This window comes from Trachurus japonicus, chromosome 12, assembly GCF_045865225.1.
Source record: "Trachurus japonicus isolate A0001 chromosome 12, Traja_1.0".
Taxonomy (NCBI): Eukaryota; Metazoa; Chordata; class Actinopteri; order Carangiformes; family Carangidae; genus Trachurus; species Trachurus japonicus.
The window spans coordinates 616640-642966 of NC_140918.1; the positions used below are offsets into that span (position 1 = coordinate 616640).

At 40.3% G+C, this 26327-nt stretch overlaps 1 protein-coding gene across 2 annotated transcripts in view; it reads left to right on the forward strand.

Moving 5' to 3' along the window:
• Nucleotides 1-26327, forward strand: part of pi4kaa (phosphatidylinositol 4-kinase, catalytic, alpha a) — a 69466-nt gene that overhangs the window by 42266 nt on the left and 873 nt on the right. Inside the window, exons 30-52 of one of the 2 annotated variants that reach the window (XM_085792510.1) lie at nucleotides 898-990; nucleotides 1139-1295; nucleotides 2783-2910; nucleotides 3722-3880; nucleotides 4564-4715; nucleotides 4845-4952; nucleotides 6467-6594; nucleotides 10691-10846; nucleotides 12441-12520; nucleotides 14173-14372; nucleotides 15027-15114; nucleotides 16810-17031; nucleotides 17719-17839; nucleotides 19308-19437; nucleotides 19557-19627; nucleotides 21423-21495; nucleotides 21676-21856; nucleotides 22895-22999; nucleotides 23931-24056; nucleotides 24178-24298; nucleotides 24628-24787; nucleotides 25550-25639; nucleotides 25998-26081. In XM_085792510.1, coding sequence (XP_085648636.1) covers nucleotides 898-990; nucleotides 1139-1295; nucleotides 2783-2910; nucleotides 3722-3880; nucleotides 4564-4715; nucleotides 4845-4952; nucleotides 6467-6594; nucleotides 10691-10846; nucleotides 12441-12520; nucleotides 14173-14372; nucleotides 15027-15114; nucleotides 16810-17031; nucleotides 17719-17839; nucleotides 19308-19437; nucleotides 19557-19627; nucleotides 21423-21495; nucleotides 21676-21856; nucleotides 22895-22999; nucleotides 23931-24056; nucleotides 24178-24298; nucleotides 24628-24787; nucleotides 25550-25639; nucleotides 25998-26081 — 2933 coding nt within the window. Of the gene's footprint in view, nucleotides 1-897; nucleotides 991-1138; nucleotides 1296-2782; nucleotides 2911-3721; nucleotides 3881-4563; nucleotides 4716-4844; nucleotides 4953-6466; nucleotides 6688-10690; nucleotides 10847-12440; nucleotides 12521-14172; nucleotides 14373-15026; nucleotides 15115-16809; nucleotides 17032-17718; nucleotides 17840-19307; nucleotides 19438-19556; nucleotides 19628-21422; nucleotides 21496-21675; nucleotides 21857-22894; nucleotides 23000-23930; nucleotides 24057-24177; nucleotides 24299-24627; nucleotides 24788-25549; nucleotides 25640-25997; nucleotides 26082-26327 lie in introns of both variants that reach the window. The other variant, XM_085792509.1, reaches the window with a different exon arrangement.

The following is a 26327-nucleotide window of genomic DNA, read 5'->3' on the forward strand; positions in this document are numbered from 1 at the left end:
CTCCATAAACACGTCATCGTTTCCAGAAATCTCTGCGTTCACTCTCTGATCCACTGAAAACAACTCTAACAACAACTCTAAACGCTGTAGTTCGTCCACCAGGCCTGTGTGTGGCGCCGTAACGCTGTAGTACGTCCACCAGGCCTGTGTGTGGCGCCGTAACGCTGTAGTACGTCAAAGTCATGTCTTTAAAACTAGAGGAGATCGAGCCTTCGCAGTTGCGGTTTCCACGCTGTGAAACGCTTTGCCCTTTTCTGTGTGGTCTGTGACTAGCCTCTCTGTTTTTAAAACACACCTTACGACCCACTTGTTCCCCCGGGCCTCTGGCTGAGTTAAGTCACCTGTATTGGAGCTTTTATCTGTTTTCTTTCTCGCTGTTTCACTGTTTTGCTTGTATTGTTTATTGTTGCTCATTACTTTATCCTGTAAAGCACTTTGGTTGGCCATAGGCCTTTTAAATGTGCTATATAAATAAAGTTGACATTGACATTGAATGCCCCTGAAAAAGTCAAATGGTGTAACCACAGAAGAATGATAGATATTAGATATTTTACCCATCTACAGTGGATTTAAGCGTACTTATAAAAATATACTTTCTTCTGAAAACAGTAGCCTAAGTTGAAATAGATTTTTATTGCATTTTGTCGATACTGAGCAGGACCTATTCTAAAAACACTGTCTTTTTCCTAAATATTGTGACAAATTATGTAAAATTTGTCAAGAAACATAGTGTTGCAATGCAGAAACTAATTGTATTTTTTGTTTTTTTTCGACATTTGAGTCCAGATTTATTTTCCTGTATATAGAAAAAATACTGATTACACCTCTTGACATTGTGTTGCATCGTGTCAGAATATTTAATATTTAATATTTAATATTTTGCGTTTCCACCTCCAGTCGACTCAGCTGACGGAGCGACCGGCCTGTGTGAAGAAGGATTACTCCAACTTCATGGCTTCACTCAACCTGAGGAACAGATACGCTGGAGAGGTGAAGCCGCCTGTTAAAGCTCGTTTATGGGTTTTATTTATTCATGCTAGACGTGTTTCCTGTACAGAAGCAGTATCCGAGGACCGTGTGTGTGTCTGTGGATGAAGCTGAGCTGTGTGTGTGTGTGTCTCCGCTCCGTGTGCTGCAGGTCTCTGGGATGATCCACTTTGCCCAGGCCGTCAGAGGGACGTCGGACCTGAGTCGGCTGATGATCAAGCAGATGGGAGAAGCTCTGGACTCGGGTCATCCTGAAGCCTTCACCGAGGCCATGTTCAAGCTGGCCGCGCTGCTCATCAGCTCCAAAGGTCACACTCTGACTCTGTCTTCTGTTTTTATTATGGGATATTTTATTTTTTTATCATTTCAAGAACAAGAACTAGAGCAACAGTTACATTTACAAACTGACGAGACCAAATCAAATCAAGTGAGTCAGTGAAACATGGAGCAGAAGGAATTCAGTTTAATCTGACTTACAGAGGTCCTATGTTCTGGAATGGACTACCTCCTTCATTAAGATCCATTTCTTCTTATTCACTTTTTAAAAAGCAGTTAAAAATACATCTCAACTTCTCTTGAATTTCCCGCTCTTTCCTCTCTCTCTCTCCCTCTTTCGCTCTCTCCATATCCCACATTCTCACTTTGTCTTTTTATGATTTCAATTAATGAATTTTTTGTACCTTAACTCTATTGTCTCTATTTGTTACTGACTCACTTTGCACTTTATCTCTTTATTTTTTTCTCATTTCTGTTCATTTTGCTTATATAACGTTGATTATGTAGCACTTTATCTCCTTTTTCTATCTATGTTTATTTGTTAGCCATAGAAATTTGTCTTGTTGTAATTTGTTATAGGGGTGGAATTTATGTACGAGCCAATCGGCTTCGTTCCCTCCTTGCACCATTTAATTTAAATGTGTGCTAAATAAATAAACTCTAAACTCTAAGGTGGAGGCTGAAGTTAAAGCTCAATGTGCCGCCTGTTGTACAGAAAGATTTTATTATACAGGATAGAAGATTAAGAGACAAGAAAACAAAAAACTAAAACAAAGTCAAAACAAAACAAGACCAGACAGGTTTAATATTATGACTTCATGCAAAACAACAGAAAAGACCAAGTAGAACAGACGAGCTCAGATTCTAGATTCTGCAAATTTTACTCCCGATAGGTGATTATAATATATTTTCAAAACTTTTTTTTTTTAATTTATTGGTTGAGCTACAGTTTTTTAATTCATAGTGAAGGTTGTTCTAAAGAGTTACTCCTTTTATGGATAAACTGTGGCTTTTCATGTTTGTTCTTGCTTAGCTTGTTTTTGTAGATGCTGCAGACACCCCTAAAGGAAAAACTCAATAAGTAAAAATGAAATGAACTCACAGTGACAGGACAATAGAAAGTCGAAAAATAAATAAAGACAAAAATTATAATAGTAGTAATAAATGAATCAATAAAATACATTATGCAATAATGGAAGATACAGAGAGACAAAGCAGCATCACTACTCAGAGATCAGGCCAAACTCCAATACAGGGAAACTAGTCAGTCTGGTGAACTGGTAGACTTTACATACACATTAAAAATGGCTGCCAAATGTTGTAAAAAGTCTGCAACCAATTAGTTATTTTCTGTATAAAGGCAAACAGCTGTTGAGTTCACAAAGCCACATTTTAAATGGAAGGAAGGGGCGTCAGATTTCCACTTCATTGAAATACATTTATTAGTAACTGTCAAAAGGATTTCTGTTAGTTTCTAGTTGATAGATTCTTACCTCTCTCCTCCTCTTCCTCTCTTTAGACTGTGATCCTCAGCTGCTGCACCACCTGTGCTGGTCTCCTCTGAAGATGTTCACCGAGCACGGCATGGAGACGGCTATTGCATGCTGGGAGTGGCTGCTGGCGGCGCGCGTCGGCGTGGAAGTACCGGTACGTAGCCGTTTATACACAGGATCGGAGAAATCTCCTAAAAACAACATTTTGGTTTGTGTAAATGCCTCTTATTTCTTTAGTTTTTTGTAACTTTTTTGGCCAGTTTTCTATTTAAACTGCACAAAACTGAACTGGTAAAAGTAAAAAACTAAAATGTTTGATGTAAATGCGCAGGAAAAACAATAATAATGCATCATTAAACCATTTAGACTATTTTTAACAGGGACAGGGAAACGAATCCTGGGAGATACAATTCATATAATTCAAACTTTACAAGATGTTTTTACTTTGGTCCTGTTTCCAGGTTGTATCTGTGTTGTAACTGTAACTTTTTTTTTTGACAAATTTTACCACTTTTTTCTAGAAAATTTTTAACTTATTTTTCTTTTTATTTGACCACTTTTTTTTTTTTGAAAATTTTTACCTTTTTTTTTTTTTATTTGACCACTTTTTTTTTTATTGTTTTTGAGCAATCTTACCACTTTTTCTAGAAAATTTAACTTTTTTTTTTCTTTTTTTTAATTTGACCACTTTTTTTTAGAAAATGTTTAAGTTTTTTTTATTTTTTTTTATTTGACCACCTTTTTTTTCTTTTTGAAAATTTGTAACTTTTTTTTTAACAATTTGACCACTTTTTTTTTAGAAAGTGTTTAAGTTTTTTTTTAAGTTTTACCACTTTTGCAAGATTTTTTTTTACCTTTTTTGGGGGGGAAATTATTACCACTTTTTTCTATGAAAGTTTAAATGTTTTTGGAGAAATTGTAACAGTAACTGTAACTGTAACTGATTACCCTCTCTCTCCTCTAAGTTCATGCGTGAGATGGCGGGGGCGTGGCAGATGACCGTGGAGCTGAAGATGGGTCTGTTCTCTGACGCGGTGGTTGAAGCCGATCCTCTGGCTGCTTCAGAGGAGAGTCAACCTCTACCCTGTCCTCCAGATGTTACACCTCACCACATCTGGATCGAGGTAGACTACATCTGCTCCTCTCTCCTCTTCCTCTTCTTTCTCTCTCCTCCTCCTCTTCCTCCTCTTCTCTCTTCCTCCTCCTTTCTTCTCCTAATATGGCCCGACCGATATGGATTTTTTGGGGCCGATGCTGATTACGATTATTAGGGGGGGAAAAATCCGATAACCGATTAATCGGCCGATTATTATTTTTTTTAAATAAAGTTTTAAAATTGTATTAATTTAAGTAATATCTATATATATTATATAATATATAAATTAGGGCTGCCCCCAAATAGTCGACCAAGCACTGGTCGACCCAAATTTCATTGGTCGATTGGTCGCAGGAAAAAAACCAACAACATTTGGAGCCCTGTCTTGTCAAAATCAAGTCAAAATCAATATGACTGATCTGTATATGAAAGGCTATAGGGCTTTTATTTTGAAGGGCCAGATACAGGAAGTCATGACACTTGTCACTCTGCTGTGTGTGAGGTGGTTAGTGGATAGTGGATGGAGTTGGATGCCCCTCTACAGGATAAATGGCCTAATGTCGGGGGATCTTTTCAAAGTAAAACCAAGTCTTATTCCCTGCATTTTATTTCTGAAAATATCTGCGACAATCGGCGAGTTTTGGCCGATTACCGATTATTCTCAAACGGGCTATAATCGGTTCTAACTCCTCCTCTCTTCTCCTCCTCTAGTTCCTGGTCCAGAGGTTTGAGATCGCTAAGTACTCTAGTGCCGACCAGGTGGAGATCTTCGGCAGTCTGATGCAGCGCTCGCTGTCGCTCAACGTGGGCGGAGCCAGCAGCAGCCTCAACCGCCACGTGGCCGCCATCGGACCGCGCTTCAGGTTCAACACCACACAACACTAGACATAGATCTACTCTGTGTGTGTGTGTGTGTCTGTGTGTGTGTGTGTGTGTGTCTCTGAGTGTGTCTATGTGTGTGTGTAACGTACTGAGTGTGTGTGTGTGTGCAGGCTGCTGACTCTGGGTCTGGCTCTGCTTCACTCTGACGTCGTCACCAACTCCACCGTGAGAAACGTGCTCAGAGAGAAGATCTACTCCACCGCCTTCGACTACTTCAGGTACTTTAAAGGGATATGCCAACATTTTTTTTTTTCATGTCTTGCCTCACTCCCGAGTCCATGACCAGCAGATAGACACCATCCTTTCCACTGTACGTGCAGTAACCATGGAGATAGAGCCGTATCGCCGTAATTAGCTTAGCTCAAACACTGGAAGTGTATGGGTAGTGTTAGCCTGCCTCCACCTAAAGTTGCTAATTAGCTTAGCTCAAACGCTGGAAGTGTATAGGTAGTGTTAGCCTGCCTCCACCTCAAGTCGCTAATTAGCTTAGCTCAAACGCTGGAAGTGTATGGGTAGTGTTAGCCTGCCTCCACCTAAAGTCGCTAATTAGCTTAGCTCAAACACTGGAAGTGTATAGGTAGTGTTAGCCTGCCTCCACCTCAAGTCGCTAATTAGCTTAGCTCAAACGCTGGAAGTGTATGGGTAGTGTTAGCCTGCCTCCACCTAAAGTCGCTAATTAGCTTAGCTCAAACACTGGAAGTGTATGGGTAGTGTTAGCCTGCCTCCACCTAAAGTCGCTAATTAGCTTAGCTCAAACGCTGGAAGTGTATGGGTAGTGTTAGCCTGCCTCCACCTAAAGTCGCTAATTAGCTTAGCTCAAACACTGGAAGTGTATGGGTAGTGTTAGCCTGCCTCCACCTAAAGTCGCTAATTAGCTTAGCTCAAACACTGGAAGTGTATAGGTAGTGTTAGCCTGCCTCCACCTAAAGTCGCTAATTAGCTTAGCTCAAACACTGGAAGTGTATGGGTAGTGTTAGCCTGCCTCCACCTAAAGTCGCTAATTAGCTTAGCTCAAACACTGGAAGTGTATGGGTAGTGTTAGCCTGCCTCCACCTAAAGTCGCTAATTAGCTTAGCTCAAACACTGGAAGTGTATGGGTAGTGTTAGCCTGCCTCCACCTAAAGTCACCAGAGAAACTCTTCAGCAACTCTAAAGGGAAACCGGCGGGCCGATCTTGGTCTCAGAGCTGACAAAACTCTCCGGTAAGGCATCTTGAGCGGTCAAATGCCGCTAACGGGACCAGATCGGTCAAAACGGAGGGTTCAAGCAAAGACGCTTTATTTTGGTTCGAGCTAGCTACATCGAGGGTAGGTTAGCTTCCTGTTTCAAAGTAAAAGCACAAATTCTGTCGTCATGGTTTTCTGTATGTAAAGGGCAACGGGTGTTTTATTTTGTGAAAGTAACCGGAAGTGCGTTGGTCACAACGGCTAGCTTGAGTAGCGCCGAACAAAATAGTAAACAGCTGGTATTTAGACAAATTAACGACACACTGCTGATCTAAACGGCTACTTTCTCACCTAAACATGTTTGAAATGTGGATAAAGTGAAATATTTACAGAGTTTAGAGCTAAAATGAAATCAGCTTCTGACTGCTGATTTCAGCTCGGGTAGGAGGCAGGCATGGAAAAAAAAATGTTGGCGCATCCCTTTAACACACATTTATTCAACAGTTATTCAGGAATATTTAAGTCTAGAAATACTGAGACCCCGATGACTTCCTGTCTCTCTGCAGCGCTCCTCCCAAGTTCCCCACGCAGGGCGACAAGCGTCTGCGCGAGGACATCAGCATCATCATCCGCTTCTACGCCAGCATCCTGTCGGACAAGAAGTACCTGGCGGCGTGCCACCTCGTCCCCCCCGGTGAGCTTGGCTCCACGCCCGCGCCCAGCACGCTCTCCGCCGGGATATTTGGATCGCTTATCGTGTCCAGCACTTCCCCGATATCGATCCTGAGTAAGCAGCCTTAACGACGCGGCCGAGCTCGGAGCTCGGAGCTCGTCGGCATGCCGACCACAACGCCTGACAAATCTGACGCCTCTGATCCTCACGTTGCTGCCGATAGATAGATCTATCTATCACGGATCTATCTGTCACTCAAACACAGACTTTTATTTCTCTTTTTCTCCACTGTTTCCTCTCTTTTCCTCCATCACTTTTCTGCACTGCAAAAACTCAAAATCTTACCGAGAATATCTTATCTGTCTTATTTCTAGTCAAAATGTCATTTCTAATCAAAACAAATCAAATTATACTTAAAATGAGACACTTTTTTACTTCTTTCAAGCAGATTTTCACTTGAAATAAGTAGAAAAATCTGATAGTGGAGCAAGTTTTTTGTGCTTGTAATAAGAAAGAAAAACTTGCTCCACTATCAGATTTTTCTACTTATTTCAAGTGAAAATTAGCTTGAAAGAAGTTAAAAAGTGTCTAAAAACAAGCTAAGATATTTGAGTTTTTGCAGTGTATAGATACTAGCTGGGAAAGCATTGAACACACTGCAAAAACTCAAAATCTCACCAAGAATATTTGTCTTATTTCCAGTCAAAAATGTCATTTCTAATAAAAACAAATCTCATTCTACTTAAATTAAGACTCATCACATTAAAAGCAGCTTGTTTTTAGACACTTTTTACTTCTTTCAAGCAGATTTTCACTTGAAATAAGTAGAAAAATCTGATAGTGGAGCAAGTTTTTCTTTCTTATTACAACAAGCACAAAAAACCTGCTTTCACTGGCAGATTTTTCTACTTATTTCAAGTGAAAATGAGTTTGAAACAAGTGAAAATGATCTAAAAACAAGTTCATTTTTAGGTGATGAGTCTTATTTTAAGTGGAAAGAGATTAGTTTTTGCAGTGTGTCTTCCTTCAGGGTTCCCACGCCTCCTGGAAAATGGTTGACCAGTTTTACACTCATGGAAAACACATGGAAATCGTCCTGGGAAATTATCACATAGTGCCATCAGCTACCAGCAGTGGTGGACAGTAACGGAGTAAATTTACTTGAGTACTGTACTTCAGATTTGTACTTTACTTGAGTATTAGATTTCTTTGGTACTTATTACTCTTAGTTGAATACATTTCCAAGACAAATATTAGTACTTTTACTGGAGTTAATTAGTAGTTCGGCTGAAAAGTACTGGTTACTTTCAGGTCTTTTTCTAAAATCCTATTGGACACAAGCTGTGTTTGTCTGTGAAGGAAACCCTAACCCCTAAAAGCAGCACATCAGTGCAGCTGAGCAGCAAAGAGTTCATTCTCACTAACAAGAGTTAAAAGCTCCTTACATTCATTTACAAACTATTAGAGTCATTCATTGATGTGAACAATAAGACATTTACTCTGACTCTGACTTTGACTTAAAGTACATTTAAAAGCATGTACTTTTGGATACTTAAGTACCTTTAAAAGCAAGTACTTTTTTACTCTTACTGGAGTAACATGCCGACCGAATAATCCACTCTATCAACCGAATCCGGCATGAAGCTGATTATCAATCGGCATAGACGGCCTCTTTCAATCCGATCCGAAATAACAATCCGATCGGTACGGTGTTTACATGGGACATTTAGAATCTGACTGACCTCTTAATCTGATTGTAAAATAGGATTTTTGGACCCATGTAAACGTACCGAATGTGAGGTTTGATGTGTTAGTGTTTGGTGTGATGACTTAAGTCCGTCAGACTGAAGCAGCTGAAGGAAAGATGATTTGAAGTAAAGAGTGGGAACCCTGTAGTAGTAGTTTTCTCTCAGTGTCTCTTCTCTCTCTTCTCTTTTCACCTCTGGTGTTTAGCAGCTGTGAGGAAAAAGCGCAAATTTGTCAGTTTGCGTTGAGCTGCATGATAAATCATCACGTCACCCCCCCCCCTCGAGCTGCTGCTGCTGCTGCTGCTGCTGCTGCTGCTTCAGGTAGACAGACCGGTGCTCTAACCGCAGATCCTGGATCAGATTGTAATCCACTACTGGCCACCTCGCCGCCTCCTCTCCCCCGTCGCGCTTTAACCGTTAACAGACCTGACTCAGTAGTCGATACCAATACCAGTGAATTCACACGATTCTCGATACTTATTCGATACCGCCATAAAAATAAAAAACACACAAAACACCAGAGCCCATGTGCTTCTTAATTAACTAGACCAACGGTTCTCAAAGTGGGGTCCAACTTCTTTTCTTTTAACTTTTTTTTGGGACAAATTTTACCACTTTTTTCTAGAATTGCTTTTGAGAAGTATTACCACTTTTTTTTAGAAAATTTTTAACTTTTTTTTCTCCTTTTCTTTTTTTTAAAATTTGACCACTTTTTTTTAGAAAATTTTTAACCTTTTTTTTTTTTGGCCACTTTTTTATTAGAAATTTTTTTAACTTTTTTTTTTTTTTAATTCGACCACTTTTTTTTGAAAATGTTAAACTTTTTCTCTTTTTTTTAGAAAATTTTAAACTTTTTTTTAATTATTTGACCACTTTTTTTTTTTTTTTTGAAAATTTTAAACTTTTTATTTTTATTTGACCACTTTTTTTTAGAAAATATTTACCTTTTTTTTTTTTTATGTGACCACTTTTTTTTTTAGAAAATGTTTAGCTTTTTAAAAAAAATATATATATAAGTGGTAAAAAAATTTTTAAATTTTACCACTTTTTCAATAATTTTTTTAAAACTTTTTTTTTTTTTGAGAATTATTACCACTTGTTTCTATATCTATATATCTGTTATCTCTGGTCCAAACCATCATGGATGTATTATGGTCCAAACACCGAATGGCACGTCGTCACGTTAACATGAGCTCAAACCTGTGGCGCACACCGAGTTGTACTGTATATCCGTAAAAAAGCAGATAACTGATGTATATTTTTGCGTGTTGGCATCGACTTGGTACCGAAGTGTCGGTTCTCGTGACAACCCGATAGCAGAGTAATAATAAGTATCTGAGCCAGTATCAGTGGTTGAAGGCAGCTGCTACCACCATGTCGACCCCAGTGGAGCTCCCTGCACATGCATGACATCACATCACAGCAGCAGACGACTCATCTCGCTCTGCAGAGCCCCCAACTCCTCCTCATCGACCACATTATTGATGTTTCCCTCCATCTTAAAGTCACTATACTGGTTATAATGATAAGATAACGTCCTCATCAACCACATTATTGATGTTTCCCTCCATCTAAAGTCACTATACTGGTTATAATGATAAGATAACGTCCTCATCAACCACATTATTGATGTTTCCCTCCATCTAAAGTCACTGTACTGGTTATAATGATAAGATAACGTCCTCATCGACCACATTATTGATGTTTCCCTCCATCTAAAGTCACTATACTGGTTATAATGATAAGATAACGTCCTCATCGACCACATTATTGATGTTTCCCTCCATCTAAAGTCACTGTACTGGTTATAATGATAAGATAACGTCCTCATCGACCACATTATTGATGTTTCCCTCCATCTTAAAGTCACTATACTGGTTATAATGATAAGATAACGTCCTCATCGACCACATTATTGATGTTTCACACCATCTAAAGTCACTATACTGGTTATAATGATATGATAACGTCCTCATCGACCACATTATTGATGTTTCCCTCCATCTTAAAGTCACTATACTGGTTATAATGATAAGATAACGTCCTCATCGACCACATTATTGATGTTTCCCTCCATCTTAAAGTCACTATACTGGTTATAATGATAAGATAACGTCCTCATCGACCACATTATTGATGTTTCCCTCCATCTAAAGTCACTGTACTGGTTATAATGATAATATAACGTCCTCATCGACCACATTATTGATGTTTCCCTCCATCTAAAGTCACTGTACTGGTTATAATGATATGATAACATGTGTGTGCTCTATTAGTGGAAAGACAGACGTTAAAGAGTAAGTATACTACAGTTAAAGGACCAGCAGCACCAGTGTGTGTGTACTGAGTGTGTGTGTGTGTGTGGACAGACAACCAGGACCCGTCGTTGAACAGTCTGTCGGTGATGAACGCCGCCGACATGCGCAGCAACATGGACTCCAGCTCGCGCTCGCAGCAGAGCAGCCAGGGATGGATCAACACCTACCCACTGTCCAGCGGCATGTCCACCGCCTCCAAGAAGTCTGGTATGCACACATCGATATTAATTAGATACGATCCGATAACACCAAATACATCGATAAACTTTAATATTAAATAGATACGATCCCATAAGACCAAATACATCGATAAACTTTAATATTAATTAGATACGATCCGATAAGACCAAATACATACACAAGAATAAAGTCGTAAATTTACGACTTTTTTCTCATAGGAAATGTACGACTTTATTCTCGTAAATTTACGACTTTATTCTCGTAAATTTACGACTTTATTCTCGTAATGTTATGAGTTTTTTCTCGTAGGAAATTTACGACTTTATTCTCGTAAATGTACGACTTTATTCTCGTAAATTACAACTTTATCTTGTAAATTTACGACTTTTTCTCATAATAGTACGACTTTTTTCTCATAGGAAATGTACGACTTTATTCTCGTAAATTTACGACTTTATTCTCGTAATGTTATGACTTTTTTCTCGTAGGAAATTTACAACTTTATTCTCGTAAATTTACGACTTTATTCTCGTAATGTTATGACTTTTTTCTCATAGGAAATGTACGACTTTATTCTCGTAAATTTACGACTTTATTCTCGTAATGTTATGACTTTTTTCTCGTAGGAAATTTACAACTTTATTCTCGTAAATTTACGACTTTATTCTCGTAATGTTATGACTTTTTTCTTGTAGGAAATTTACGACTTTATTCTCGTAAATGTACGACTTTATTCTCGTAAATTACGACTTTATCTCGTAAATTTACGACTTTATTCTCGTAATGTTATGACTTTTTTCTCGTAGGAAATGTACGACTTTATTCTCGTAAATTTACGACTTTATTCTCGTAATGTTATGACTTTTTTCTCGTAGGAAATTTACAACTTTATTCTCGTAAATTTACGACTTTATTCTCGTAAATTACAACTTTATCTTGTAAATTTACGACTTTTTCTCATAATAGTACGACTTTTTTCTCATAGGAAATGTATGACTTTATTCTCGTAATGTTATGACTTTTTTCTCGTAGGAAATTTACGACTTTATTCTCGTAAATTTACAACTTTATTCTCGTAAATTTACGACTTTATTCTCGTAATGTTATGACTTTTTTCTTGTAGGAAATGTATGACTTTATTCTCGTAAATTTACGACTTTATTCTCGTAAATTACGACTTTATCTCGTAAATTTACGACTTTATCTCGTAAATTTACGACTTTTTTCTCGTAGGAAATGTACGACTTTATTCTCGTAAATTTACGACTTTATTCTCGTAAATTTACGACTTTATTCTCGTATGATTTTTTCTCTTCGGAAGGGGGTGGGTTATATTTTTTCAACCGGATTTGATGATTTCTGTGGATTTTTTGGGCCCAATGTGTTAAAAAAGTGGATCAGATCAGATCATTTAGATGAAGTTGTGCTGAAAAGAAAGATACAAAACATGAACATGTTGCACATTTTTTTATGTGGTATATAAAGTCAAAAGGTAAAATCCAAAGTATTCAGAAACAAGATAGGCTCAGACTCCTAAGAGTTAATGTTTAAATAATAAACTCACATAAACATCCTAAAGGCTAAATAAATAAATAACTTCCTGTTCCTTGTGTCGCCGTAGGAACGTCCAAGAAGAGCAACCGAGGGACGCAGCTGCACAAATACTACATGAAGCGGCGGACGCTGCTGCTGGCGTTACTGGTGAGAGCTCAGACTGTCGAGATCCTAATGTGTTAAAGGACAATTCCAGGCGAATTCAACTCTGGGGTGTATTTTCATATCATTTTAGGTCTAAAAGAAGGAATCTGAAGATTTTCAGTTTAATCGCTCCTGTTTTGCGGTAGTTGCGTCTGTCCCCACATCGCCACGGCAGCAATGAATGGGAGTGGATGTAAGTTCTGCTGTTTAGGCTGTTTCCAGCCCTCAAAGCCACAATTTTTTTCCACAGACAGCGTCAGATGGAGACTCAAACATGCACCCAGAAGTTTATTTACTTCAACAAGCCGACATGTTTGTAAAACTAGATCTAATTCAAAGTCTCCCGGAGTCTCGCGCGAGACCCAGTTGCCGTGCTCGGTGTGTTCAGGTGCAGTGGGAAAAGCTCCCGTTTGTGTCATAAACACAGGAATATCAACTCTTTACTTGCTTCAAGTAAAAAAAACTTCTCGGTGCATGTTTGAGTGGCCACCTGACGCTGTCTGTGGAAAAAAATGTACACTTGAAGCAAGTAAAGAGTTGATATTCCTGTGTTTATGACACAAGCGGTAGCTCCGACTGCACCTGAACACACCAGCACTGCAACTTCGGGCTCGCGCGAGACTCCGGGAGACTTTGAATTAGATCTAGTTTTACAAACATGTCGGCTTGCTTGAAGTAAATAAACTTCTGGGTGCATGTTTGAGTCTCCATCTGATGCTGTCTGTGGAAAAAAATTGCGGCTTTGAGGGATGGAAACAGCCTAAACAGCGGAACTTACATCCACTCCCATTCATTGCTGCCGTGGCGATGCACGGACAGACGCAACTACCGCAAAACAGGAGACATTAAACTGAAAATCTTCAGATTCATTCTTTTAGACCTAAGATGATATGAAAATACACCCCTGAGTTGAATTCGCCTGGAATTGTCCTTTAACGCAAATGTGTGTTATTGTCTTACAAATGTGTATTTATTAATGTGTCTTTGGTATTTTACCTCATTGTTGCTTTTTTTTAAGGTTGCCTTTTACTTTAACCCTATCAGGCAGAGGGACTGGCGATGAAAACTAGTTTTTTTAGCTAACTCGGGTGCATTTTAGGGCTGGGACGATACGCTTTTCTCCCGATTCGATTCTTCTACGATTTTTTTGGATGGCGATTCGATTTAAATTGCGATTCTACGATATTGCCGATTCTCTCTATGATTTTTAGTCTTTAGCATTTTTAACATTTATCTGCACACAAATACTGTAGGAGCCTATAAATTAACATACTCCATTATAAAGTGAACTTAAACCCTTTTCAAAACCTGGACTCTCTGTATGTAAAAAAGGCCAACAAATGCACATTGCACAATATTTAAAAAAAATGTTGAAAAAAGAAAAAAATGTTGAAAAAAAAAAAAAAATGTTGAAAAAAGTTTTTTTGAAAAAAAAAAATCGATTTTTGAAAAAGAAATCGATTTAAAAAAAGATATCGCGATATTTATGTGAATCGATTTTTTCTCCCACCCCTAGTGCATTTACATTTGTCTTTTTACAATGTTTTATTAATGTACATTGTCCCTTGTCAATAAATTAAACTGAAACTGAAGAAGCCTACTCATTAATATTAATATTAATATTTAATACGTATTACTTCCTGTGTGTCCCTCAGGCCAGTGAGATCGAGCGTCTGACCACCTGGTACAACCCGCTGTCCACCCAGGAGCTGGCCATCGCCACGGAGACGTCGGTGGAGACCAGCATCGCCAACTGGAGGTCCAAGTACATCAGCCTGACGGAGAAGCAGTGGAAGGACAACGTCAACCTGGCCTGGAGCATCGCCCCCTACCTGGCCATGCAGCTGCCCCCCAGGTCACAAGCTGTTAGCTGCTAGCTGCTAGCTGTTAGCTGTTAGCTGTTAGCTGTTAGCTGCTAGCTGTTAGCTGCTAGCTGTTAGCTGTTAGCTGATAGCTGCTAGCTGCTAGCTATGGCTGTTGGCTGTTAGCTGCTAGCGTCTGTAATAGCAACTTGTCTGCATTTAAAAAACCTGCAGCTCCCACTTCCTCTGCTCGATAGACTTTATAAGTCAACTAGAAAAGGAAAATAGAAGCTTTTATCAACTTTTAAATGAAAAAAAATGAATAAAACAAGATAAAAACAAAAATATTGTAGTCAGTAACAAAAATGGTTTTAAAAAAGTGATAGTAACATTGATTAAATAGAAGCAATATATAAAAACACATTAAATTACAAGTGCATGGGACCGAAAACGAAATAAAAGTGAAATTTATAGTGAAATTGTAAATGAAATTTAATAATCTATTCTATCTATCTATTTAATAATCTATAATATATTTTTATTTTCCAACTCTCTTTATTGATTTTTCTCATTTTGAACATTTCAGCGTTTACATATAACTTATGTATCTCAAAATGATGAATTGAAGATTAATTAAAAAAAGATTATGTATAAAAATAATTATATATTGACTTGTTTTTTGTTTTTTTTCATGTCCTCGTCTCCAGGTTTAAGAACGACGCCATCGTTGCCGAGGTAACGCGGCTGGTGAGGCTGGACCCTGGAGCGGTCAGCGACGTACCAGAGGCCGTCAAGGTGAAACACCATTTAACCATTTAATTAACTAATTATAATAACTAGAAAATTTCCTCTGGGGAAATTTTGAGAGGGCCACGGGGCTACGGCTCAGAAAATCTTTGTATTGGAGTCAATGAGGAGCAGAGACAGACGTGGCCGCACTCAGAGGCTGATAATTCAAATTCTGTATATCTCTTAGATATGTTGAGCACATTGTGAGACACAGAACAAGTTTGTCTACAAATTTGGAAAAAATAATGTGTGTGGAATGTAAATTGTGGCCGTTTGGAGTTTGGAAAGAGAAAAAATCTGGAGTTTTTCTGGCATCTCTCCCACTCTAACCGATGATGTCACCCACTCTGACACGAACATTCCGTGCAATACACACCCAATATAGACTGATTCGGCGACGTCACCGGAAATCGAACGGCCGCCATTACTGCGGTGACAACTCACAGTCAGGCAGCTGTTGGCTCTGTGCGCGAAGCGGGCGTTTGAATGCAAGTGGACCTTTTCTCTTCCCTTTCTCTTCTGCGAACATGTCCAGGAAGGCTGGGAGGACATGTGCCGTCCTCGACTGCTCTAATATCAGCAAAACACAGCCCCTTACTTCAGGAGGAGTGTCCGTGTTTAGACCGTAACGTTACGTACAGCGTGTCAACAGCAGCAGCAGCAGCAGCAGCAGCAGCAGTCACAGCTGACCTGTACAACCTGGCTACCCTCCCTTCTCACCGTTACCTTCACATCGTGTGGACAGTCTGTGAATGTCTCACTGATCCCTTCAATATGATGTGATCATGGTCGTCTAAAAGCCGGTGTAAAATATGTCCGACCCATCCGGAGCTCAGGTCATTTTGACCATAAATCAGAGACCTGTAATTGACGTTTTTTCTGATCATCGGAGGCCAGCTGGTCAATAAAATATTCTTGAATATCTAAAACAAAGCAAAAGTTGTTGTTGTTTTTATAATCTTATTCATGTAGCCTGTCCACATGATTAAATATCCCGCTGCTGGCTTGCTAACGTCAGCACGCATAACGTACCGGTATGTTATATCGTTTATGATACAGTCTCTTATCTCCCTGTTACTCTAATCTTTCCTGCTAATCGCTCAAACAAATGATTAATTACTAAATGAATATTGGTATTCATGTAAGAAACCTTAATCAGTTACTGGGGGGCACTAAACATCACAAATGCAGCCTATTTATGATGCTGTCATAGAGAATCAGGTTACTATGACTGACACATGTCACCGCAGCAATGGCGCCGCCGCAAGATGGCGGCATACACAAAACGTTCTCCGAATTCGTCTATAATCTCATAATTTCTCCAAAAATGCTCATGGTCATTGATCAGGGATTGATCAAAAACTATATGACCTATCAAAACGTGGAGTAATACACCAATACACAAGACTTGTGTCTACTGTTTAAAGTTTAAATGGAGTCTCTAGGTGAAAGTATGCCTGAGCAGGAGACAGCAGTAGGCAGTATGAAAAGTCTGATGATTTGTTCGTTTTTTGACCTTCTCCCATTCATTCTCTATGAGACGTTTTTCGCCGTTTTTCGCGGACGATGGCCCGTGGCCCTAATAATGAACTGTTCATGACCAGGGAATTAATAAAGCTTTGTGTGTGTGTGTGTGTGTGTGTGTGTGTGTGTGTGTGTGTGTCTCTGTGTGTCTGTGTATCTCTCTCTGTGTGTGTGTAGTTCCTGGTGACGTGGCACACCATCGACGCCGACTCCCCGGAGCTGAGCCACATCCTGTGCTGGGCCCCGGCCGACCCCCCCACGGGGCTGTCCTACTTCAGCAGCCTGTACCCCCCCCACCCCCTCACCGCCCAGTACGGGGTCAAGGTGCTGCGCTCCTTCCCCCCCGACGCCATCTTGTTCTACATCCCTCAGATCGTACAGGCGCTGCGCTACGACAAGGTACACAACACTACTAATTACTTTTATAATGTAGTAAATCAGTTCCTAACTCTTTTGGAGAAAGTAATCAGTAACTATAGCTAATTACTTTTTAAAAGTAACGTGCAACATAACACAACAGACAATAATACAAACATCATACACCTTTACACACGAAGCTCATTGTAGTTACTGGTACATTCCTGTCTATCTCACTATGTGCTATCAAATAAAGGCAAAATAGCCAAAAAATATACTTAAAAAAAAAAAAGAAAGAAAAATTATATATATATCTATCTATATACAGTAAATATATACGATAGATGATAGATAGATGCATACATACATACATATAAACCCTAAACAAAGCAAAAAAACACATTTCATTACATTTGACATCATCAATAAACGGCTAAAAGACTTTATAGAAACTTTCTTTTCCTGGTTTTTCAGTAAAAATGATATTTTCTCTGGCTCTGAATGTCTGATAACATCGGTCATAAGATCTGAGTACGGTGAATCTGCCTTTGGTTTCCAGTTGAGTGAAATCAGTCTTAGTGCAACTCAACAGGCCGACAGACGAAACCCTACGATGCTCCTTGTTGGTGTAGATATTGTCCCAGTGCTTCAATAGCTTCAGGCTTTGTGCAGCTTTTTAAATCACTGAATGTGTGTGTCTGTGTGTGTGTGGTTGTGTGTGCTGGTCAGATGGGCTACGTGAGAGAGTACATCCTGTGGGCAGCTCAGAAGTCTCAGCTGCTGGCTCACCAGTTCATCTGGAACATGAAGACCAACATCTTCATGGACGAGGAGGGACACCACAAAGACCGTGAGTCTCACAACAACTACAACTACACCTAGAAACACACTTCAGACACCACAAAGACCGTGAGTCTCACAACAACTACAACTACACCTAGAAACACACTTCAGACACCACAAAGACCGTGAGTCTCACACAACTACAACTACACTTAGAAACACACTTCAGACACCACAAAGACCGTGAGTCTCACAACAACTACAACTACACCTAGAAACACACTTCAGACACCACAAAGACCGTGAGTCTCACAACAACTACAACTACACCTAGAAACACACTTCAGACACCACAAAGACCGTGAGTCTCACACAACTACAACTACACTTAGAAACACACTTCAGACACCACAAAGACCGTGAGTCTACACAGTCCAGAGTAAAGAGGTTCACACCACCAGACTCCTCCTGCTCCTCTCACACAATGCAACACAACTACTACACTTAAAAACACACTAAAGAGGAGGAAGATCAGAGAAGTTACAACACTGAGCTGTGAAAAACCTTCTATGCTGAATAGTATGGAAGAGCATTAGGGCCAACAACAAAGATTTTTTCTTTAAGATTCTGAGATAAAAACTCTCAGACTTTTTTTCTCAGAAATTCTGTTTCTGTGAGTTTTTATCTCTGTAGAAAAGCTTTTTGCCCTTTTGTTTGTTTGTTGATAAGAATGAAACAGTAGATTATAAGTGTCATAAGTAGGGCCAGGACTCGATTAAAAAAATTAATCTAATTAATTAGAGGCTTTGTAATTAATTAATCACAATTAATCGCATTTTAATCGCATATAAATATTTGACCTGAGAACAGTGAGAACATGGATTTTAGTATACCATTGAATGACTGAATACATAAGTTTAAGCATTCAAGGTGGTACTAAACCAAGACCAACAGACTAGGGATGCAAATTATCCATTAATTCATTAATGGATATTTGATACATACAGATTAAATGGTCTTTCCTTCCAATACACTATGATGATTACTGTAGTATTTAACTAGGCTACTTAAATCACAGTAGCATAAACTGATTTGTTGAACTCAGCCTGATGTAAACATTAATAAAACTCAGTAACCAATCACACAGCAGCTCCATGTTGTCCCTGTGTGATGTTCAGGGACAGGTCAGGACAGTCTGAAGACAGAGCTCTGAGGGTGAAGTCCTGTCATAATGAGATGAGCTGCACCTGTGACAGTGACAGGTCATAGATATAGCGCTGCAGCTGAGCAATTAGCGCGATATAGCACATTTAGCGTGCGCCGTGTCTGTGTATCTATGTGCAGGCAGAGATCAGAGATGGTGTTTTAAATAACCATGCTAGTGTTTCACCAGCTCTCATCTCTGCCAGTCAGCCTCTCAAACTGCCGGGCGCACCGCACGTAGACACACGTGAGAAAAATAAATAAATAATAATATGTCTCTGTGTGTGTGTGTGTGTGTGTGTCTCTGTGTCTCTGTGTGTGTGTGTGTGTAGCGGACATCGGGGAGCTGCTGGAGCAGATGGTGGAGGAGATCACAGGGTCTCTGTCGGGTCCGGCCAAAGATTTCTACCAGAGAGAGTTTGACTTCTTCGACAAGATCACCACCGTGTCGGCCATCATCAAGTACACACACACTCATTACACACACACACTCTACACACACACACACACACACACACACACAGACACACAGACAGACAGACAGACAGTGTGTTAACCTGTGGTGTGTGTGTGTGTTTCAGGCCGGTGCCAAAGGGAGAGGAGAGGAAGAGAGCCTGTCTCAAAGCTCTGTCAGACATCAAGGTGCAGCCAGGTGAGACTCATTCAGACTACGGAGAACTATTATAAACATTAATATACATTATAAACAGAAGTAAAATGTAAAAACAAGAGGTGAGTTTCTTTCTTTCTTTCTTTCTTTCTTCCTTTCTTTCTTTCTTTCTACACCCTTTCTGTCTTTTTACTCCTTTCTTTCTTTCTTTCTTTCTTTCTTTCTTTCTACCCCTCTCTCTCTGTCTTTTTCTTCCTTCCTTTCTTTCTTTCTTTCTTTCTGTCTTTCTACACTAGGGATGGGCATTTCGACTAATTTACTAATCGAGTAACCGAAGCTGGTACTAATCGGGTAATCGAGTACTGTAATAAAAAATAAAATGACGTCATGTCTGACGGACAGAGCGCAGCCGGTGCATAAATGCGCTCTGTCCGTCAGACAGTCCGCATTACTGACACACAGCGTCGTCACACACAATGTCAGGTGGATAATAAGAGTAGAGACTGGAGTTTAAGATGCACACACGAGGCAGATGTGCATCTTTATGCCGGGGAATAAATGCGCTGCATGCGCTCTGAGGGCTGAGTGCAGCGCTGAGTGCAGCGCATTTATGCCGCGGCTGCCACGGAGGAGAAAACTTTTTTTTTCTTTTCTTTTTTAAATCATTAGCGGTGCTTATTTATTAGTCCACACTACACATGTTGGTGCCTTCGGTCCTCTCTGCCTCGCATCGTTTCAGGAAATAACTGGGAAGGTTTCAGAGTGTTTGTAAAGTGAAAGTATATTTTCTACCAGACTTGAGACCTGTCGTCTCCCTCCCGACGGCGTACGTCGCCGAGGGAGGGAGGGAGAATTATTGTAAAAGGTTTGAAAGTCCGAGGCTCGATCCAAAACGCTTTTACACAGCAGAAAATCACGTTGCTTGATCTGAAACTGTTTAACACTACAAAAAGCCGAACCAGGGCATGATAATGTAGTCTGATCCGACACTAGATTGCGCTCTGACGTGCCGTTTTTTTTAATCCTCGGGTACCCGAGTAATAAATTCATACCCGAGTAGCAGATTGCTACTCGAGTACTCGAGTACCCGGGTAACCGTGCACATCCCTATTCTACACCCTTTCTCTGTCTTTTTACTCCTTTCTTTCTTTCTTTCTTTCTTTCTACCCCTCTCTCTGTCTTTTTCTTTCTTTCTTTCTTTCTTTCTTTCTTTCTACACACTTTCTCTGTCCTTTTACTCCTCTTTCTTTCTTTCTGTCTTTTTTCTTTCTTTCTTCCTTTCTTTCTGTCTTTCTACACCCTTTCTCTGTCTTTTTACTCCTTTCTTTCTTTCTTTGTGTCTTTCTTTCTTTCTGTCTTTCTACATCCTTTCTGTCTTTTTACTTATTTCTTTCTTTCTTTCTGTCTGTCTTTCTACACACTTTCTCTGTCTTTTTACTCCTCTTTCTTTCTTTCTGTCTTTTTACTTATTTCTTTCTTTCTTTCTGTCTGTCTTTCTACACACTTTCTGTCTTTTTACTCCTCTTTCTTTCTTTCTTTCTACCCCTCTCTCTCTGTCTTTTTCTTCCTTTCTTTCTTTCTTTCTTTCTTTCTTTCTACCCCTCTCTCTCTGTCTTTTTCTTTCTTTCTTTCTTTCTTTCTTTCTTTCTTTCTTTCTTTCTTTCTTTCTTTCTTTCTACCCCCTTTCTCTGTCCTTTTGCTTCCTTCTTCAGCTGCTTTCAGCATTCACACTCATTTCATTCAGGAAATGCTATGTTTTCCTAGTGTATGTTGAAGTGTGGATGTTGATGACCGTACCTCTCTACCTGTCTACCTGTCTCCCTGTGGTCTCCCTCAGGCTGCTACCTGCCCAGTAACCCCGAGGCCATCGTGTTGGACATCGACTACAAGTCTGGGACGCCCATGCAGAGGTGACGCCAGGGTTTATAATCTATATGTTATTTAAAAATAGAAAGATGTTGTTCAGTGGAAAAGTTTTTGGTTTTCTTTACCCAGACGTTTCAGAGCTGTAACAACGGCAACACAACACCTGAAACCTCATGTGTGTGTGTGTCTTCTGACTGTGTGTGTGTGTGTTTGCCCCCCCACAGCGCGGCCAAGGCCCCCTACCTGGCCAAGTTCAAGGTGAAGCGGTGTGGAGTGAGTGAGCTGGAGAGGGAGGGGCTGCGCTGCCCCTCTGACTCTCTGGAGGACGGAGAGGAAAACCCCGACGGGTCCCGTAGGGTCTGCTGGCAGGCCGCCATCTTTAAAGTGGGAGACGACTGCAGACAGGTGAGGCCTCCCAATTATGGGAATTTATGGGAATTAACTGGAAATTGGGGGTAATTTAAACAAACTGTATCACATCCAAACATAAATGTAAATATTTAGTTTTGTCATAAGCAGACATCTATGCAAAATAATACAATTAAAAAACATGACATTTCTTTTTTTCTTTCTTTCTTTCTTTCTTTCTTTCTTTCTTTCTACACCCTTTCTCTGTCTTTTTACTCCTTTCTTTCTTTTTTTCTACCCCTCTCTCTCTGTCTTTTTCTTTCTCAATTTAAACAAACTGTATCACATCCAAACATAAATGTAAATATTTAGTTTTGTCATAAGCAGACGTCCATGCAAAATACTACAATTAAAAAAACATGACATTTCAACAGATTTATTTGTGAGTAGAACTTTATCAAGTTTTAATTCTTGTATAAACAACAAAAACATGAATGTTGAGTAAAATATTACTCAACCCCACCCACCCACCCAGTCAAAAAGTAAAATAACCTCAACAGCCCTGCAGTAAGCAGTGTGCTGTGTGCATGTGATTGAGGAATAGCATATAGATATTCAAGTGTATTTGCATTAAATCGGGTTGTTTTAGCTAAGATTATGCTACAATATATTTTCCCCAACTATATTTAAGTTCCCTGTTAAGGGCCAACCTTCAATTTTGCAAATTTCGGATTTATTCCCATTAATTCTACTTTACTACTGCTGCTAGTGTGCCTTCTACTTATTTTTTTTATTACTAGTTTCGATTAGTTTTTTTATTCATATTTATTCTAGATTGGTATTTTAGATTCGCAGGTTGTTTTATTGTTTTTTAAATGTTTACTGTCTATTTACTGTCTGCACCGAGGGTCTGAGAGAAACACAATTTAGATTCTCTTATGTCCCGTACATATTGTGGAATTGACAATAAAGCTGACCTTGACTTTATTCCCGTTTATTCCCATTTATTCCCGTTAATTCCCATGGAAAGTTTCCAACATTGAAAATCCCCTCCTCCTGACTGACTGACTGAACATCTCTGTGTCTGTGCTGCAGGACATGCTGGCTCTGCAGATCATCGGCCTGTTCAAGAACATCTTCCAGCTGGTCGGTCTGGACCTGTTCGTCTTCCCCTACAGGGTGGTTGCCACGGCGCCCGGGGTGAGACTCCGTTTCCCATCAGCCCCTGCAAACGCAGCGCTCCTCACTGATTGGACTGTTTGGGTCTCTTGTTGCTGCTGTGGTTCCTGTGTCGTGTATCTCAGTAGAGTCACAGCGTGTTCACACCGGACGCGAGGCAAATTTTTCGCGCGATAAGATTACATACAAAGTCAATGTACAGACGCGAATGGACGTGAATTTGTGCCGGCGGCGCGAATGACACGAACGGCGCGACACGAATCAACCGAACACGTGAAATTCGCCTGTTCGTGCAAGTTCAAAATATTGAACTCAAGGCAAGGCATCTTTATTTATACAGCGCATTTCATACCAAGGCAACTCAATGTGCTTTACATAAAGACTAAACATTAAAAAAAGAAGCATAAGACAGAATAAAAACAAACAAAACACTAAAAACAGAGTTAAAAGCAAGAGCAAATAAAAGTAAAAGAAAAGAAAATAGATAAAGTTTTAAGTTCTCAGCTATAAGCACGTGAAAAGAGAAATGTTTTTAACCTGGATTTAAAAGTGCTGACAGTTGGGGCTGATCTCAGTTCTGCTGGTAGTTTGTTCCAGTTGTTGCAGCATAAACAGCTAAATGCTGCTTCACCATGTCTGGTCTGAACTCTGAGCTCCACTATCTGACCTGAGTCAGTAGATCTCAGAGCTCTGCTGGGTTTAGACTCTACTAACATGTCATTCATGTATTCTGGACCTAAACCATTCAGTGATTTGTAAACCAGTAGCAGAACTTTAAAATCTATTCTGTAACTCAAGCGAAATATTCGCGCGAATGCCGCGAGTAAAAACAAATATTCCAGCGAATATTTTAATCGCGCACAGGTGAAACTCTGTCTGACTTTGTTGTGATGACCATGTTTCTTATCTTCCTCTTCCTCTTCCTCCTCTTCCTCTTCCTCCTCGTCGTCAGTGCGGTGTGATCGAGTGCATCCCAGACTGTAAGTCCAGAGACCAGCTGGGACGACAGACAGACTTTGGGATGTACGACTACTTCCGTAACCAGTACGGAGACGAGTCCACGCTGGCCTTCCAGAAGGTGCAGGATTGATCGATTTATCTGAAGATCGATAAATATATTAATGTGAATAAAACAGCTCTAAGTGTGTAGTTCCTGTTAAAGGTCTCACTAGTTCTCCTTCTTCTCCTTCTGTCCTCAGGCTCGGTACAACTTCATCCGCAGCATGGCCGCCTACAGCCTGCTGCTGTTCCTGCTGCAGATCAAAGACCGACACAACGGGAACATCATGCTGGACAGCAAGGGACACCTCATACACATAGGTACGATATTTACAGTATTTATACACCTCATACACATAGGTACACTGTTTATCCTCATAGGTACACTGTTTATACACCTCATACACATAGGTACACTGTTTATCCTCATAGGTACATTATTTATACACCATTTATTCACCTCATACACATAGGTACGCTGTTTACACCTCATAGTACACTGTTTACACCTCATATAACACTATTTATACACCTCATACACATAGGTACGCAGTTTATCCTCATACACATAGGTAGATGACCGTGTGTGTGTTGTAGTAGTCTACAGTAGTGATGACCGTGTTGTGTGTGTGTGTGTGTTGTGTGTCCAGACTTCGGCTTCATGTTCGAGAGCTCTCCTGGAGGAAACCTGGGCTGGGAGCCGGACATCAAGCTGACGGATGAGATGGTGATGATCATGGGAGGAAAGATGGAGGCCACGCCCTTCAAGTGGTTCATGGAGATGTGTGTCCGAGGATACCTGGCTGTACGGTAAGAAACCGTTAGAAACCCTCAGATACCGTTAGATACCTGGCTGTACGGTAAGAAACTTGGCCGTATGAGTTAGAAACCCGGCCGTACGGTAAGAAACCCGTACGGTAAGAAACCTGGCCGTACGGTAAGAAACCTGGCCGTACGGTAAGAAACCTGGCCGTACGGTAAGAAACCCGTACGGTAAGAAACCTGGCTGTACGGTAAGAAACTGTTAGAAACCGTCAGATACCTGGCCGTACGGTAAGAAACTTGGCTGTATGAGTTAGAAACCCGGCCGTACGGTAAGAAACCTGGCCGTACGGTAAGAAACCTGGCCGTATGAGTTAGAAACCCGGCCGTACGGTAAGAAACCTGGCCGTATGAGTTAGAAACCTGGCCGTATGAGTTAGAAACCTGGCCGTACGGTAAGAAACCTGGCCGTATGAGTTAGAAACCCGGCCGTACGGTAAGAAACCTGGCCGTACGGTAAGAAACCTGGCCGTACGGTAAGAAACCTGGCCGTACGGTAAGAAACCTGGCCGTATGAGTTAGAAACCCGGCCGTACGGTAAGAAACCTGGCCGTATGAGTTAGAAACCTGGCCGTACGGTAAGAAACCGTCAGAAACCGTTAGAAACCGTCAGATACCCATCCGTACGATCAGATACCCGGCTGTATGAATTAGATACCCGGCCGTGGTTAGGGTTAGGGTTACTCTGAAGGTTACAGTCAAAGGAAAGTGTTCATAACGAGTCTTTAATGTTGTGTTTCTCTGCATCAGACCGTATATGGACGCTGTGGTTTCCCTGGTAACGCTGATGTTGGACACTGGACTGCCCTGCTTCAGAGGACAAACCATCAAACTGCTCAAGTAAGAGAGAGAGAGTGGAACTACAGACAGAGTTTTACTCTAAATTCTTTTTTTATTTGCAGGAAATTAAATGTTTTTCAGTGTTTTTAGGATGAAATGTAGTGACCAACCCAGTGGTTCGTTGTTTAGATCTAGAGACACTGACTTTAGTTCAAACCTGCAGATGTTTGAACAGAGTAAAGACTAAACTTCATCTGCTGCCGTGGCTCTAAATGATCTACAGGTTGTTAACATCTTTACCTCAGCAGAAGACTTCTCTGTGAGTGTTGTGTTTCCAGCTGCTGCCCCCCGGTGGAGAAACACTGGAACTGTCAATATTGATCTGTATTGATTTATTTATTTATTTCTAATCGATCAGGGGACGATTCAATCCACAAATGAGTGAGAAGGAAGCAGCAGCGTTCATCATCAAGATCATCCAGAGCTGTTTCCTCAGCAGCAGGTCAGACACACACACACACACACACACACACACACACACACACACGACGTTAACATCATGTTAACACACCAAAACACACACACACACACACCAAGGTTATTATAGTTTTTAAATGTTCATCAGTTTGCTTTTTATTTCAGTTTAGTTTTAGTGAGTTCAACAAGTGATAAATCAGTTTGAGTTAGGGGTGCACCGAATGGCATTTTTTGGCCGAAGCCAAATACCGAATAAAATCAAAACGCTTGG